Source organism: Ammospiza caudacuta, chromosome 11, assembly GCF_027887145.1.
Source record: "Ammospiza caudacuta isolate bAmmCau1 chromosome 11, bAmmCau1.pri, whole genome shotgun sequence".
Lineage (NCBI taxonomy): Eukaryota > Metazoa > Chordata > Aves > Passeriformes > Passerellidae > Ammospiza > Ammospiza caudacuta.
Genome location: NC_080603.1, coordinates 19996343 through 20012706, shown reverse-complemented (window position 1 = coordinate 20012706; position 16364 = coordinate 19996343). Strand labels below are relative to the sequence as shown.

At 37.0% G+C, this 16364-nt stretch overlaps 1 protein-coding gene across 2 annotated transcripts in view; it reads left to right on the top strand.

The window, feature by feature from the left end:
* ATP11B (ATPase phospholipid transporting 11B (putative)) overlaps positions 1 to 16364 on the top strand; it is a 62171-nt gene that overhangs the window by 31409 nt on the left and 14398 nt on the right. For both annotated transcript variants that reach the window (XM_058811880.1, XM_058811879.1), the window contains exons 12-28: positions 164 to 361; positions 634 to 792; positions 1099 to 1271; positions 1637 to 1705; positions 2645 to 2718; positions 2804 to 2907; positions 3064 to 3245; positions 3966 to 4169; positions 4439 to 4592; positions 7251 to 7353; positions 7591 to 7736; positions 8529 to 8588; positions 8866 to 8993; positions 9832 to 9970; positions 13221 to 13286; positions 13566 to 13669; positions 14266 to 14431. In XM_058811880.1, coding sequence (XP_058667863.1) covers positions 164 to 361; positions 634 to 792; positions 1099 to 1271; positions 1637 to 1705; positions 2645 to 2718; positions 2804 to 2907; positions 3064 to 3245; positions 3966 to 4169; positions 4439 to 4592; positions 7251 to 7353; positions 7591 to 7736; positions 8529 to 8588; positions 8866 to 8993; positions 9832 to 9970; positions 13221 to 13286; positions 13566 to 13669; positions 14266 to 14431 — 2229 coding nt within the window. The remainder of the gene's footprint in view (positions 1 to 163; positions 362 to 633; positions 793 to 1098; positions 1272 to 1636; positions 1706 to 2644; positions 2719 to 2803; positions 2908 to 3063; positions 3246 to 3965; positions 4170 to 4438; positions 4593 to 7250; positions 7354 to 7590; positions 7737 to 8528; positions 8589 to 8865; positions 8994 to 9831; positions 9971 to 13220; positions 13287 to 13565; positions 13670 to 14265; positions 14432 to 16364) is intronic.

Below are 16364 nucleotides of genomic sequence, written 5' to 3'. Positions count from 1 at the left end.
CCTGTGTTGTCACTGGAGTGTTGTCTCTCTCGTGTGTGTGGGGGACTTGGGCTTCTCTGGCTCTCCCAGTTTGTCATTTTTCATGCATATTGAAGCATAATATGTCATCAGGTTTCACCTGATCACTGTGGTAATCTTCACTTTTTCTTTTTTTCTCTTGTAGATCCTGAGATTTATTTCAGATTTCCTTGCTTTTCTGGTACTTTACAATTTTATCATACCCATTTCACTCTATGTGACTGTTGAGATGCAGAAATTTCTTGGGTCTTTTTTTATTGGCTGGGATCTTGACCTCTATCATGAAGAAACAAACCAGAGAGCACAAGTAAATACTTCAGACCTCAATGAGGAATTGGGGCAGGTAAAAAATATGTTGTCTGTTGGGTTTTTTTCATCTATTTTCTACTTAGTTTTTAATATTAAAATTTGTTACTGTGGGATTTTTATTTCTTGTGATATGATTTCTGATTAATTTTAAAATAAGGTATAAAGATGTGATAGCAGAAGTTAAAATTCTTATATGATTAAAAAAATGTGTGTAAAAGAAAGTGTGAGTGGAGATGATTGTATCTTTTTTCTTTTAACAAGTACATGCAATTCCAAAGTGGTTTTTTTTGTTTTATTTCACAAAAGGTAGAGTATGTGTTTACAGACAAAACTGGCACATTAACTGAAAATGAGATGCAGTTTCGGGAGTGCTCTATTAATGGCATAAAGTACCAAGAGGTCAATGGTAAACTAACTCCAGAGGGATTTTCTGAAGATTCTCCAGATGGAAATAGGCATGGTTTGGTAAGGCCCTTTGGTTTTCCCACCATTAGTCATTCTAGTTTGAAAGTGTTTTATTTCAGAGATATATTCTTGTACCATTAGCATAAAAAACCCCAACCCAAACATAAATCAGAATTTCTGAATAGTTGGAAGCTTTCAAGTGTCACTGAACAAATAATATTTATTAAACATGTTGAGATGTGATTATTTAACATGAAATGCTTGGCAGATTTGTAAGTAAAACCACTTTTCCCTTAAATGTGTTCAAAACTGGGTTGATATGTAAATGTTACAAATGTTACAAATCAAGTTTTTTCTTTCTTCTAGGTGAAAGAGGAAGAGCTCTTCTTGAAAGCAGTTTGTCTGTGCCATACAGTGCAGATCAATGCAGATCAGACAGATGGTGCTGATGGTCCCTGGCATGCCAATGGAATAACATCCCCCCTGGAATATTATGCTTCTTCCCCAGATGAGAAGGCTTTGGTGGAAGCTGCGAGCCGGTGAGCAGCACTGCCAGGCCTGTCTGACACAGGAATTGCCTGCAAGGCAACCTTAGAATGGTGAAGAGCAGGGCCTGGCACTGTCACCTTACTGGGAAAACATTCAAATGTAAAATCCTCAACCCCCTCGGTGTATTATAAAGTGATGATTTGAAATACTTATGAAAATACTTGAGAAATTACAGTGGTCAGGGTATAATGTGAATAAAATACTGCAGAAATGGGCATTCTTAGTTTTTCCTAGAAGCAGGGTAAGTAATGGGGTGTAAGAGTCTGTCCTTTTCTTCCCTGCCATCTTCCCCTCCCTCCATTAATAGGCATTTTGTCTAAAGACATAATTAAGTGTATATTTTCTTTACTTTTAGGGTTGGAGTAGTATTTACTGGAATTAGTGGAGACAGTATGGAAGTAAAAAGTCTTGGAAAACCAGAGAGGTATTTGTTTTTTTTCCTTGATTATTTTGAAGGCTAGAACATTAGTGAAGATTAATGTAATGTTCTCCTCTTAATCCTCTTTGTTCATAAGCAAACCTTGCCTTTCCACAGCGTGCTCTGTTTAATGCTTTTCCCTTGATGTCTTCAAGACAGCTTGCATCTTATTCCTTACCAATTGTAGCTGAGATGCAAGAATTTTGTGTGAGTTACTCTGTGTAGGTGTGTGTTGTAACAGTTTGTATCTTTGCCCATTCCTCAAAGGTTGGGACTGTAGCAGAGTTGGAAAACTGAATTGCTTATTCAAGTCTTGTTTCAGCTCTCGAAATTCCCAGAATCAGTCTCGTCTGTGCATAATCTAATCAGATGTTTTAAACTTTCCTAAAATGAGTACAAATTATTAATAACTGTATATGTGCAGTATTCCATAGCTCCTTTTACTCATTTGATCTGTGTCAGCTAGTTGGCAGTACTTTGAATTTAAATGCCTAAAATTAATTTGCTAAGCTAGTGGTAATATAACAAAAATTAATCCACTTACCAGGGCACACACACTTTTTTAACAGTCTAGATTTTTTACAGATTTGTCAGAAACAAAATGTAGTTTTCAAAGTTATACTTGAAATAATGACAGAAGGATGAAGAAATAGATAGGAGCTGCTTGTAATTGCCAAATGTCAAGTTAGTACCCAGAAAGCTATTCCTGTTGGTAGAAGAACCTTTTATTCTTACATAATGGAATTAAGCATATATAAATTCATAAAAAGCAATGATCAATGATTTTTGTTCAGCAGTGATAGCATTGCTTTCAGAGTTGTATACAAAAATAACACTTTGAGGAAAGGTCTGTGGTGTAAGAGTCTATTTATAAGTAATTGTCTTTGGAAGTTTATTTCTAAAAATGTTTTCTTCCTGTTCCCTCTTTTAAAATACAAAATGCAGGTATAAATTGCTTCATGTTTTGGAGTTTGATCCAAATCGCAGACGAATGAGTGTCATTGTAGAGAGTCCCTCAGGTGCGTGATCAGAAATTGCACAAGCAGCACTTGAGAACTTCTTAAACAACATTATTTTTAATTTCAGTTCTATTTGACTTTCTAGGGGAGAAGCTTTTATTCACAAAGGGAGCAGAATCTTCCATTCTTCCTCGCAGCAAGAGTGGAGAAATAGATAAAACAAGGATACATGTGGATGAATTTGCTTTGGTAAGGGTGTAGGCTTGCCCAACTCCCAGCCTCAGCTGAACAGAAGAAAATTCATGCAGGATAAATTGTGACTTGAAGTGAAAAAATTGCTGGTGACACCTTCTTGTTAGATCAGAAACTTGGCTACTCTGAATGAAGTCTTTTATTTTCTTGCAGAAAGGCCTAAGAACTTTGTGTGTGGCCTACAGAAGATTCACACCTGAGGAGTACCAAGAAATTGGCAAACGCCTTCATGAGGCCAGGACTGCCTTACAGCAGCGGGAAGAGAAATTAGCAGATGTGTTCAACTTCATAGAAAGGGATCTGGAGTTGCTTGGGGCTACAGGAGTAGAAGACAAGTATGCCGTGGAGTTATTGCTATCTGCACTCAAACCCAACGAGTTTAGGATTTATACTTGAAATATGAAGTGTGAAAAACTCTCACACTGTGACCAAAAGTTCTGTGCTATTCTTCTTTAGTATATTTACCTTTGGACTGAGGCAGATTCAAAACAAAACTTGTACCAACTGATTCTGTCTTAATAATGGTGACGTACAGTGTGTTTCATCAGGAGAGATGTCATGTATGTGAAATGGAATAATTGCAACAAATATTTAGTGTAATAGCAAATTTGTTAGGAAAGCTTCTACATACAGCTCCTTTGCAAAACATTCTGCTTGTGCTCTGTATGTCACACGGTGTGTTGTGCACTGAAGTGAGCACATGGGGCTTGAGAAGCTTTTCATGCACCACAGTAGCCAGGAATTATTGTGGACTGTTTTAAAGCTTCTGAAATGCAGTGGCAGTGCCTAGTTTAAATCAAGACGTGCTTAGTACAAATTTTTGATCCCTTTAGAAGGATTGAAGTTTAGTTTTTGTTTCATCAAAGCCTTTGTTTTGTTGCTGGTAACAGAATATCATTTGCCAGACTATGATTCTCTGAAAATACATGTAACATTGGAAAGGCAGACTTAACTCACCATGACAGTGGGGTTACAGTGGTAGCATGGAGTTACAGTATGAGCTCTTTTGTTTGTAAAGTGTTCAGTTGGTTATTTAATATTTTTCTTGTTTCTAGACTGCAGGAGAAAGTCCAAGAAACTATAGAAGCCCTCAGGCTGGCTGGTATCAAAGTGTGGGTGCTCACTGGAGACAAGCACGAAACAGCTGTTAGTGTCAGTTTATCCTGTGGACACTTTCACAGAACCATGAACATCCTTGAGCTTGTGCAGCACAAGTCAGACAGTACCTGTGCAGAACAGCTGAGGCAGCTAGCCAAGAGGTAAAATACCTGAGAAGTCACTATCTCAGTGATGATCTCAGCTTGGGTTGCTTTCATTCTTAAATTTTATGGCAGTCTCTTTGATGCATGTGCCAAACAAAAAAATTGTCTTTAAAAAAATCATATATTAATATCATTACAGACTGGAAAAAGTAGTCTGTCTGACAGATTAACTCCTTTGCTTATTGTCTGGCCAACAACATAGTTTATAGCAAAATTGGGATTTTACTGTTAACACTGTAACATTTAACATTTTTGTCCCCAAATAGAATAAAGGAAGACCATGTTATCCAGCATGGACTGGTTGTGGATGGGACCAGCCTCTCTCTTGCACTCAGGGAACATGAAAAACTGTTCATGGAAGTTTGCAAAAACTGTTCTGCAGTGTTGTGCTGTCGCATGGCACCCCTTCAGAAAGCAAAGGTAAGTGAGAATATGGACAGGATTGCCTTTGAATTATTTTTGTCATGCTTTGAGGAGGCAGGGATGTCTGACACTGCTTTGTTTGTTTGTCTGACCCTTTTTGTGACCTCTGAATCATTGTTAAATTCAGATCTAGAGTAGATTGCTCAGAAGTTTCTACATTTGTGTTTGAAAATTTGCAAGTGGATGGAGAAATCAAAATACTGCCACCAAGCTCATCTTTATTCTGCCTCTTGAGTGTTCAGTAAGGCAGCAGTTCTCCCAGTCTCCTACATGGGTTTGCCTTAGCTGCTCCACCACTTCTCCAAACCAAAAAAAACTAAATTGAAAATTCATGAACCTGTAAGGAGAATACTGTGCTTCTCTAAATACTTTAAAAATACCCCAAGTTTGAGGAAGAAGTAGAAGGGAAGACAAGGCCTAGTCTCCAGGAAAGGTTTGCCTTAATGCTCTCTTTTACTATCATTTTTCATTCACATATACTGAATTTTACTCAAATATGTGTTGGATAAGATTCAAAATCAGATTTTGTGATTTATTTTTTTTTAACTCCAGAATGCTAAGCTCTGAAGGACTATAATATTTTTTTTCCTTTTGAAAATTTCTCTTAATGAAAAGACATCTCTTTACCCTAAAGCACTAGGAAACCCTTCTGTGAGGTATTAGATGTTCAAGAGGCAGGCTGTTCTGCTGTAATAGGAGTGACCTGTTTGGAGGTCGCTCTTCCTTCCAGAGTTCTCATGCAGTCTTTGGAATCACTTCAGTATAGAACTGTTCACCTGGTATAGTATTAGTTTCAGTGAAATGTTGAAAGATAGCGTTGCTACACTGAATAAACCAATCTGTTGGATGTGTCAGCTCTGTACATTCTTTTGGCTGAAATTTTTGCCATCCTGTCTCTTTAAGTTGCAGTTATTTGTCACTGTCGTGTCCTTGTTCTTATTTTGTCATTTAACTTGATTTATAATGTTTTGTACTGCTTTTCTCAATTCTTCTCCTCACCAGCAGATAATGGAGATTATTCCCTGTCTTGAGTCATGAAATACAGCAAAATGTAATTTTAATTGCAGTGAATTTTTAATTTCAAATATTGGAGTATATAAATCACCAAGACAAATGCCATACAACTTGAGGGATAGGGAAGGAAGTGCAGGGCAGTTTAGTCTAGTCTTGCACATTATTTTTTGCAGTAGGCAGCCTTTTTGTGAGGTTTATTCCAAGATTAAGCTGGAACTTGGCTTAATATTTCCTGCATCTTTAATTATAATGCATGTTAATGTTTGGTTAGTGGTCTCACTACTAATTTTGGTATGTTTTATGACTCAAAACCTTGTTTAAACATCTTCATTTCAGTCATTTGGAGCTGCTGCTGACTGCTGCTGTTAAAATTTGCTAAAGGCTTTGTCTTGACCTTTTCACATAGATGTTTGTCTGTCCAAATTACCCAGGCCTTGGGGATCTCAAGAGGACTGATCTGGGTGATGTGCTGCAGCCTTGTTACCTCTCTAAGGCTGCTTCCTGGGATCTAATACTAAACGTGTTTGAAATAATTAGCCCTTGGGAATGGGGAACCTTTAAACTTGAGTATTAATACCTGCAATTAGGGAATGTATTCCCACAATCAGGTGGATTTGTCTGAGCTGTGGACTTTGTTTAATCACTGTTGTGTTCTTTGTGTGAAGTGAATTCCCGCTCCTGTGAATCAGTGCCCTGACACTGCCAGCCACAACTCAATTACTCCAATACAGTTTTTTGTGTCTACTTAACTTCATGCAGTTGCTCCATTGATATTTCCACTTTGGAGTTTCTGGAACTTGAGGGGGAAAATGTTTTTTCATACATATTTATTTCTTGATTTTGGAAAACCTCTTGATCTGCATTCGTGTCTTACCTGCAGCCCACTTACAACTGAATTAGTGAAGCTTCTACCTTAAGCTAGGGCTCTGTGGGAGGTTAATGAATCACTAATTCTCCTTAACCAAAAGCTTCATCTAACTAACTCCTTTGTATTTAGAATATTATTGACACTTACATTGAAGGTCTGTTATCACTGCTTCTCTTCTGAGTATTTTAGGGCCTTGCATGTCAACAGTTTTTTCCCTCATTCTGTCATATCTTCTGTTTCTTTGTCAGTTGAGGATACCTCTTGATGATAATGAAGTTGCTTTAGAAAGAAGCTATTTTCCTTAATAATGGCATATTGATATTTTAGCTAATACATTCGCTTTTTCAAATTCTTCTTTCACCTGGATGAGTTCCATTAATTATAAATATGAGGAATCTGGGTTAATTAAAGGGCATTAAATCTGTATTAGTCTGTACGTGAATTTTCAGTTCTCAATTTTACTTGACTTTGTTTTGTATGATAAAGCAGCAAACTAAGAGTTGTAACAGAACATTGAAATAAGAACAGGAAAATAGGCTCAAGGCAGATATAATATTTAAATCAAGCTTGTGCTCCAAAACAGGCAGCTTTTCTAAAGAAGGAATTAATGTATGCATGTGATATGCCAAAGATATTTTTTACCCAAACATATATGTTCATAAAACATATTAATTATATCTACAGATAGGCAATTAACTGAGCTACTTGGGAATTGATGACATGGTTTGCAGGTAGACTGTCTGATCTGAAAGTGTTTCATTTTCTTTTTCCAGGTGGTTCGACTGTTAAAAACCTCTCCGGAGAAGCCCATAACGTTGGCGATCGGGGATGGTGCTAATGATGTGAGCATGATCCAGGAGGCACATGTTGGCATAGGTAACTTCCTTCTGTCTCCACCACTTGGGGCTTCTTTATTTGAATCTGCATCAGATGAGCAGCTTCCTTTAGTTTTAAGTGTGAGGAATATCTTCCTTTGCAATGCTGCTGAAATCCTTACGGTGTTGAAGTGAAGGAAAACAGAACTGTAGCTTGAGATGTATGGTGTTGGGTTTTTTAAACTTCAGTTTTTGTTACACTTGACCTGTTTTGTGTTTTGTTTTCCAAACATTACAGGAATCATGGGCAAGGAAGGAAGGCAAGCTGTAAGAAATAGTGACTATGCAATAGCACGATTTAAATTCCTCTCCAAGTTGCTTTTTGTTCATGGGCACTTTTACTATATTAGAATAGCAACCCTTGTACAGTACTTTTTTTATAAGGTGAGTTTTTTTGTTTCAGATCTGAGACTTTTGTTAGGATCAGGTTAAATATCTCTGTTTAAACATGTGTTCTGAGCTTTTTTATTTTATCTTTTACAACAAAATGCATTAGTTTAACTGTGAAATTGTTTAGTCTTTCCACCTAGAAATAGGCTTTAAATACTGCAGTGAGTTTATCTTGGCTGAGAGGCTAATGTGTTCGTTTTCTTAAAGCACGGATTTTGTTTGGTTGGTTGGGGTGCTTTTGGGTTTTTTCACTTGTTCATCAGTTTTCAAACAAGTCAAAACTCACTATCTTTATTGAATTTTATCTGGGATTTCAGCTTTGGCTCCCAAGTCCCTTTTGAAGTTGATTTCTTTCATTTAATGGCAAGAGCATGGTGTTATATTTTGGTTTCTTCTTTGTTTGCTTCTGTGCAACAAATTCACATGAGCACATCACAGCTTTATTGAATAAAATGTGGAAACTATTCTGCAAAGAAATTCTTAAAAATAAGCTGAAGGGGAAAATTAAGGGATTTCTTCTACTTAATTACTACTTAGACTCCTGTAGTGAGATGTGCTCATCAAGCACATACAGTTAAGCTCATACTTTTCAGATTCATTGTCCCAAAGGATAAACAAAATATCCTCTCAAGAAAAGCAACTTGCTTTACTTTCCTAAGTAAAATGCTGAAAGGCTTTGTGTTCTCCCTGTGTATTTTTAGCAGCTTCTAAGAGTTAGCAATTTCTTTTAGGGCCGTGAGGCATGTACTAAGGATTAACTATTTCCTTAATTTCTCTTTATTTCAGAATGTGTGCTTTATTACACCACAATTTTTATATCAGTTCTTCTGTTTGTTTTCACAACAAGTAAGTATAGAATGCCTGTCGCCTTGTCTGTGAAGCACTTGAGGTCCATAATCAAGAAAATAGGAGGGTGACACAAGGAGCAGTAGAGATATTACACTTAGCAAATACCCAGCTTCATTTTCTGTAATTGATAGCTGATGTTATTAGATTGTTATGTGAGTGCAGCTGTTTTCCTAACTAGCAAATTAATGTAACCGGTCAATCAATGCTGCTATAAGTGTGCTAATAAATCTTTATCAATTCCAAGGCATAAAATGCTTTTTGCTTTCCTTTGCAGACGCTCTATGACAGTGTATACCTGACTTTGTACAATATTTGTTTCACTTCCCTGCCTGTCCTCATCTACAGTCTTTTTGAGCAGCATGTGCACCCGCATGTATTGCAGAGTAAACCTGTGCTCTACAGGTATGTATGTCCTGCATCTGTTCCCACAGGGACACATCCTCTGCAGCAGCAGTGGCATCTGCACAGCTCTGAACTTGCTACAATAATGATCTGTAATTTAGGCTTTTTTAGTAACTATCTTGATGAGGAAGAATTGAAGCTACATAGTTCTCATCCTAAAAGTTAATTAAAAGGAATATTTTAAGAGATGTGTCTTTTTATGTCAACCATGTTACGAGTGAAGAGCACTGAGCACTTGGTCAGCTTACATGATTGGCAGCCTTCTCCTCCATTACATGTAGGAGATGAAAATCACTCAGACAAGGAGAATGAAAAACTAGGACACCATGATTAGGGGGAATCACCACAAAAAATCCTTTACTAAGAGGAGTGATTTCCTGCAGAATTAGATGTCCTCCCAGTGGTAGCATGTTGCACTGCATACTTTTTGGAGTAAAAAATATATAGTTTTGTAAAAAAGAGATGTCTCCTCTCAGATGTTTCTCTTTTTGTAAAGGTCTTTTGAGCAGAGCAAGGGGTAAGTATCAGGAGATCTGGCTTTTTCTTCCTCTTTCAGTTCCACCTCCAGGGACAAGAATTCTAGTTTATGCTATTCTGAATTTGACCCATTAGAGACCCTGGCCGTTGGTGACCTCCCGTTAAAGCAGAGCCAAATCTTGAGAGCTCAGAGGTTTTTTTTTTCCCCATGATTTATGTATTTTTTTTCATATGTCAGCATTTGTTTAATGTGTCTTGGTACAGTTGAAAGTTATATTTATTCAAAGCAGTAACAGTCATGCAGTGTGGATAGCTGATGGTTATGGACAGTATGAAATCCAAATCTGTTTTATTTCTGCAGAGACATCAGTAAAAATGCCCATCTGGGGTTTAAACCATTTCTTTACTGGACCATCTTGGGCTTCTTTCATGCATTTGTTTTCTTTTATGGCTCGTATCTTCTAATGGGAGAAGACACTTCTCTGCTGGGAAATGGCCAGGTACAATATCATAAGTGTTATTCTACCACTGTGTTTTTGTTGGTGTTTCTTAGTGCTTTTTTGAAAAATCCTCCTGTGTCCAAAAAATTTTGTTTTTATGAATTACAGTTATCAAAGATTCTTTGTCAGTATTTGTGTGTGCTCTCAAAAGTAACATTTCTTAGCATGGAAACTGTAAGGTGTTGTCAGAAAGCATATGTCCCTGAAGAACATATCTTTCATAATAATAGATGTATCGTGGTTGTCTTAAACTTTGTTGTATTTCATAAACTGTTTTGTCAAAATGCTATTTCATAATGTCAGCAAATTAGAATTTATATTTATTCATTCAAAACTCATTTTGAATTGAACTTAATTGCAATGTCAAGCAAGAGAAGCAATGGCTTCTCTTCAGTAACTGTTATAAAGTTAGGCTGAAAGTTGACAAAAGTCTTAAAGCTTCTCCTGAAAATGTTATTTTATTTACTCTGAATTTTTCTAAATTTAGTGCAAGCTACTTTAAATTATGCTGTTTATTCAATAAGTGTTTTTAAGGCCATACATAATGAAATCATCATACACTAATTTGACACTTTTTATTTTAAAGATGTTAAAATTCACAGGGAGAATCATTTACAAAAAACTCTAAAGCTTGAACAAAACCATTAAAAGTCTGTTTCCTTATTTCCCTTGGTTCTGACTTACTTAACTCAATTTAAAACAATTAGATACTGATTTTTCCCTTCTTAAACATGGGTAGTAATGGAAAAATACACTTCCTTCTCATTATGCCATACTTAATACTGGCATGAAGAACTTGTCAATTCTCATAATGCTTGGCAGAGATGCAAGTTAGGGCACAAAGGAGAAAAGCAGCATCCTGCTGAATTCCCAGTGTCACCTGGTGCCAGGGAGTGGGTGTGAGCTCAGGAAGTTTAGTCAGAAATGCAGTGATGTTCAGGCAGGGAACAGAATGGTCCTGAGGGGCTGCAGGCAGAGGGAGGAGCAGTGAAGGGAGAGCAGTGCAGCCACCTGGAGCAGCCATTCCATCATCAGATGATTGATAAGAATATTAAAATAGTTGTGCTTTAGACTAAAATGTCTCTTCCCAGCTGAGGCATGAGTGTGTCCTCTCTTGTCATTTGTTACAAGCTGTGGGATTTGAAATTCTTTTGAGCTGGTAAAGGTCCTTCAGGACTCTTGTAATGAGGTAATTTTAGACTATGAATCAGTGTGTGTGGTGCATCCATCTTCAGTTGTCAAAGCGCCTCACTTCAGAATTGCTTAGTAAATATCCACGGGGCAAGAAGGGACTTCTCCCATTGTATTTAGTAACAACTGTTTGGTTTGGGGAATTGGCAGCTGCCCTTTAGCTTCTTATGTGATATGACTTCAAATGAATTCTAAGATTTTTCTGGGTTTTACTTACTCTGTGTTTGCTAAAAGATGTTGATTAGAACTGGTAGAACTGTGTTGCAGTGAAATATCTGCATTGCATAGTTTCTTGCAAATTTAATGTGTGCCTGGAAAGGCCGAAATTAAGGGCAAGAGGATTTTGTGTGCTGCTGAAGTGCTTTCTTAAGTCCTCAAGAAGTGATCACCTGTACAGATGTGTGGTACAGGGTAGTGTTAGTGCAAGGCCTCAGGTTTCCATTCCAAGTTCTCAGTTCAGAGCACAGCAGAATAGAAGAGACTGTAAATACTTTGTTAATGCTGGTGCTTTAGGCTTACCTCAACACATTGTGCAACAACTTGATCTTTTAGTTCTTTTTTCTCCCCCCTTTTTCATGCTGTGCATGTCGTCAGATATTGAAACCTAACAGGCAAATGGTAAGAGTTTAGAAGAGGAGGAGATACAAGATATTGTATCTGTTACTTCATAGGATTAAAGGATGCAGCATCCGCAGTGTAAATGTGTTCAAAAATAAAATGGTGGCAAGAACCTGTGTGTGTTTTGCATTCTAACTCTGTGACCATTGAGAGCAGTGTTAGCAAAGACACTTTCTTTCACAGGTCACTCAGGAGAAGTTTAATTTTACTTTTAAGGTGAATATTGCAGCAGTTAACAACAAGCTGTTGTTGACCATTACTGTTAACCATTACTGTTAACTTGTTAACCATTACTGTTGGTGGGACAAGTAAATCCAAGGCTTCAAAAAGGCATGTTATCACAAAGATCTTTAAAATTATCAGTAAATCCAGACTCATGGCTGCCTCTGTTTTGTACCTTATGTATAGATGAGAGAAGCAGTTGTGAGATCTCTCCTCAGGCTGTTGGGATTTTTTGTCAGAGCTCTGCAACAAGAACTACAACTGTGTGAATCCCAGTTCCGTGCCCCTGTGCTGTACTGACACATCAGCTCTAGGATAACCCTGGTTGCCTGTCTGCATGTGGTACCTCTGTCCTTGCTTGCTTAGTCTGCTGCCAGTAATCACAGAGTTGAGGATTTGGTCATTGTTCAGTTTGTCAGTGGCAAAACCAGCTGTGAAACAGCAAAATCTTCCCCATGATCCCCCAGCCAGTTCCAGGCTGGACCTGGTATAGAATGGCAGCCCTGAGTAGCATGTGTGTAGATAGATACAATCTCAGCATCCCTGCTTGGTTGTCAGAGCTGAGATTTTATTGTTGTAGACCTTGTTCAGAGTTTTGATAGTTTAATTTATGAGCACAAGAGAATACAAAAGTGACAGATTTCAGTGTTTCAGAATTAGAGCTTAATTTTGTGTGTTATTAGCCTTGAAACAAAGTGTCTTTTCCTTAGAATTTTCTTAGTAAAATACAATGGCACCATTATTTTTGAATTGTATAATCGTGCTTGGGGTTAAAAGTGAACCTTCATTTGATGCTGCATGTTTAAAATTATCTGGAAGTGTTTAAACTGAAAAGTGTTTTGCACTTAAAGTGAATACCTTCCACCCAATATTTCCTTTCTATTGGACACTAATAATGAATTGATCAAATTGGTGTCTACATTTCCCTATCATTTCATATTCCTTTTTTGGCCTTTTTTTTTCTGTATTTCATGTAGCCTTTGTGATTATTTGTTTTGAACTAAGAAGAAAGAGGGTTGTTATTTATGCTCTTATCATAACCTGTATTTTTTCTGGTAGTTTGTGTTGTATCCTCCTTGCTTTTTTCATGATGATTACTTGTCACAAGCTTATGTCTTATTTCTTTAGTGTAGCTGACTTGAGAAAAATTTAACTCACTGTGAATGCCCTTAACTGATGGTTTTTTTCTTCCATGATTTTTGCCTTGCCATTTTCTTAGATGTTTGGGAACTGGACATTTGGTACTTTGGTCTTCACCGTTATGGTTATAACTGTTACGATGAAGGTATGATATCACACTGCTCTTTGGGCTTGGATGTGTAGGCAAATGTGTAATAAAGCAGTAATTTAAAATAGATTCCAAAGTTACTGATTCTTGAGGATTCCAGATGAGTGATTTTTATGTTTAGTTTAAACAGTGGTTGAAATTTTTCTTCAGTTTTTATGTGTTACAACAATACTTAGTGTTTGGGCTGGAAGTTCATAAGTGTGTTCTGACTGGTATTTATAATTTTTTGTGAAGTGGGTGGAAAACAGAAGCTCACTGAAGTTATCTCTGTTTTAGATGGCACTAGAAACTCACTTCTGGACATGGATAAACCATTTTGTTACTTGGGGATCCATTGTATTTTATTTCATATTCTCCTTGTTTTATGGGGGAATTATCTGGTAAGTGATTTGCCCCCATCCTTTTTATCACATGTAATATCAATGAAGCTAAAAAACACTGAAATATTATGTTCTACCATCTTGCTCTGAATTTTGTGACAGGTTTGTGGTAAAAAGATCTAGACTGGCCACTTAAATCTAGACTGGCCACTTGTTTTTTGTGATTGTTTGAAAAATGTAAGAAGTGTTGCTGTGCTGTCCTGTGCTCAAGGACACACAGTATCTGTCTCTGACAGCCTCTAACTATAAAGGCATTTTTAAGTAAATAGGTTCCCAAGGTGCTATGTAATAGGTGAATAATTGCAACAGAAATAAAGATGCTGGATTTTGAATCAGTAAAGTGAAGTATTTTTGCTTGTAATTTGGAGTCTAGAGAGATAGAGTGGTGATTGATTCTCTGCAGCACAATTTAAAATTAAATCAGAACCTTTGCAGGTCAGGTCCAACAGGTTCCTGGACTTCATGTGGGCATGGTGCAGTTGTGACTCTGCAAACTGAGTCTCTGCTTGATGTAAAATAAGATACACTTGAGACAGCCTGTGCTGTATTTTGTTCCTAGAAGTTTTTAGTAATTGCCACTTCTTTTAACTTTTCAGGCCATTTTTACATACCCAGGACATGTACTTTGTATTTGTTCAACTGTTGTCAAGTGGTTCTGCTTGGTTTGCCATAATCCTCATAGTAGTTGCTTGTTTGTTTATTGATGTTGTGAAGAAAGTGCTGTACAGACATCTGCAACCAACAAGTACTGAAAAAGCTCAGGTAATGTTATGCTTTTGTATCCAACTTGACCAATAGTTACCCTCTTACACTGCTGTCATGTTTAGTGCAGAGAAGTGTTCTCATTTCAAAATACACTTGTTAATTTCAAATGACAAAAGTGAGGACACCATTTTACAAGGCAGTAATGTTTATGTTTAGTAATTGGTAATAAAAAGAATATAATTATTTGAAGGGGTCAGTCTTTTGCATCTCAGCTTGCAGCTGTATGGAAGGATCATACTGCACATTTTTATAGTGCTTTATAGATGGTAACTTACTTTTTGCTTAGGTATTAGAAGTATTAGAAGCTACTGCTCTAATTAGCACTGAATAGTTCTTAAAATGTGATGGAAACAATAATTGTAAAAATTACTTTAAAAATTACTGTTTTAATTAGTGTTTCTTAAATCTCAATCATTTCATATACTATACATTTGATTGTTGATTTTGTAATTAAAACTAATTACCCATGTGACAGTTTCACAGATTCATAGACAAGGTCTAAAGTTATGCTGTAGTAATGGAATCTCCCTTCTGCCTGACACAGCCTACAAAAAATAATTTAAAACATTCTGGTGAGATTAGACTGTCTTTTAGGTAAATATCTTTGAGTGTTTTCTTCTTTTTAGAGACAATTATGGAGAAGTCATCCTGGCCTACTGTTCTAATAGTAACTGTCTCTCTGGTTTCAGTTTTTAACATTTCATCTTTTTATACTTCTTCTGCTAAACTGAGAAGGTGTCTATTACAGTTTTTGTTTTATTCACAGTTAGCTTTGTGATCAAGCTAATTTTAGCACTGATAGGTAGATTGGACTTGCATCTTCAGTCAAAATGGTTGTTTTAGAGTCTTCTCATCATTCTTGTGTTTCTCCTGTAATTTTCACCCTTCTTCAACCTCATTTTGAATTTTGGATTTGACCAGTGGACCCAATATTCCAGTACAGCAGACGTCAGTGCCAAGTACAGAAATAATGAGTGTCCAGCTACATTCAGATTACAGAATAACATACATCAATAACCTGTTGTCTTCTGCATCTTCTACACATCTGCAGGTGGTGATGTTGGTTTCTTTCAGGGCATTGCTGACAGGTCAATTAGCATAGGGCCAAAAATAGTGAAAGTGTATGAAGAACCCAGCTGACAGAGATATCCCATGCACAGTTATGGTCTGAAAGCTCTCAGCAGCTTTCTGTCCACCTGTGTGCCAGATGGATTTTATGGTGTCCTAATTGCTTAATGCAGGTGGCACTGAGCTCTGTGCCATGCAGAACTGCTGACTGCACTGCAATCTTTAGCATCTAACCTTGTAATTACTTTGATGTAACTGCACATTGATTTAATTAAATTATATTACCCTTCTAATGTATGTGTTAATAAAAAACCAAACGTGAGACCTTCTCTTCATTTGCTTAGGATCAACATCATGTTGATAAGCCTACTGCTAGTCAAAATATCCCACTGGTCCCTTTCAAATATTGGAATATTGGCTGCTTTTTCCTGTCCTGGAATTTAGTAGCTAAAAGCCAAAGTAAATAACCACTGGCTTTCATAAGACTGTTCAGATGCACCTGGTAAGGCTCTGGATTGCACATTACTGCACTTCTTGGGTTAGAGTGTCTGTAGGTAATGATATTTACCTTTTTTATCTCTTCAAAAACTAGTGGTAGTATTTATCAAACACTCTCTTTCCTTCCTTGCTGTACATCACCCCTTGCTGTCTGGCATGGTATTGGTGTGGTTCTTGAGGTTTTTCATATTCTTGAAGTGCTTGAATTAAAACCTTAAAAGCCACATGGATTTTCCCGCCTTTATCCATGTGTTTCCTGCTACATTCTCTTGCTTTAGGACTCCTTTGTAAAGATTTTTTGGGTGCAGTTTAATGCCATTACAGCTGTGCAGTCAAAGACACAGTAACACTTTTTATTTTTAAG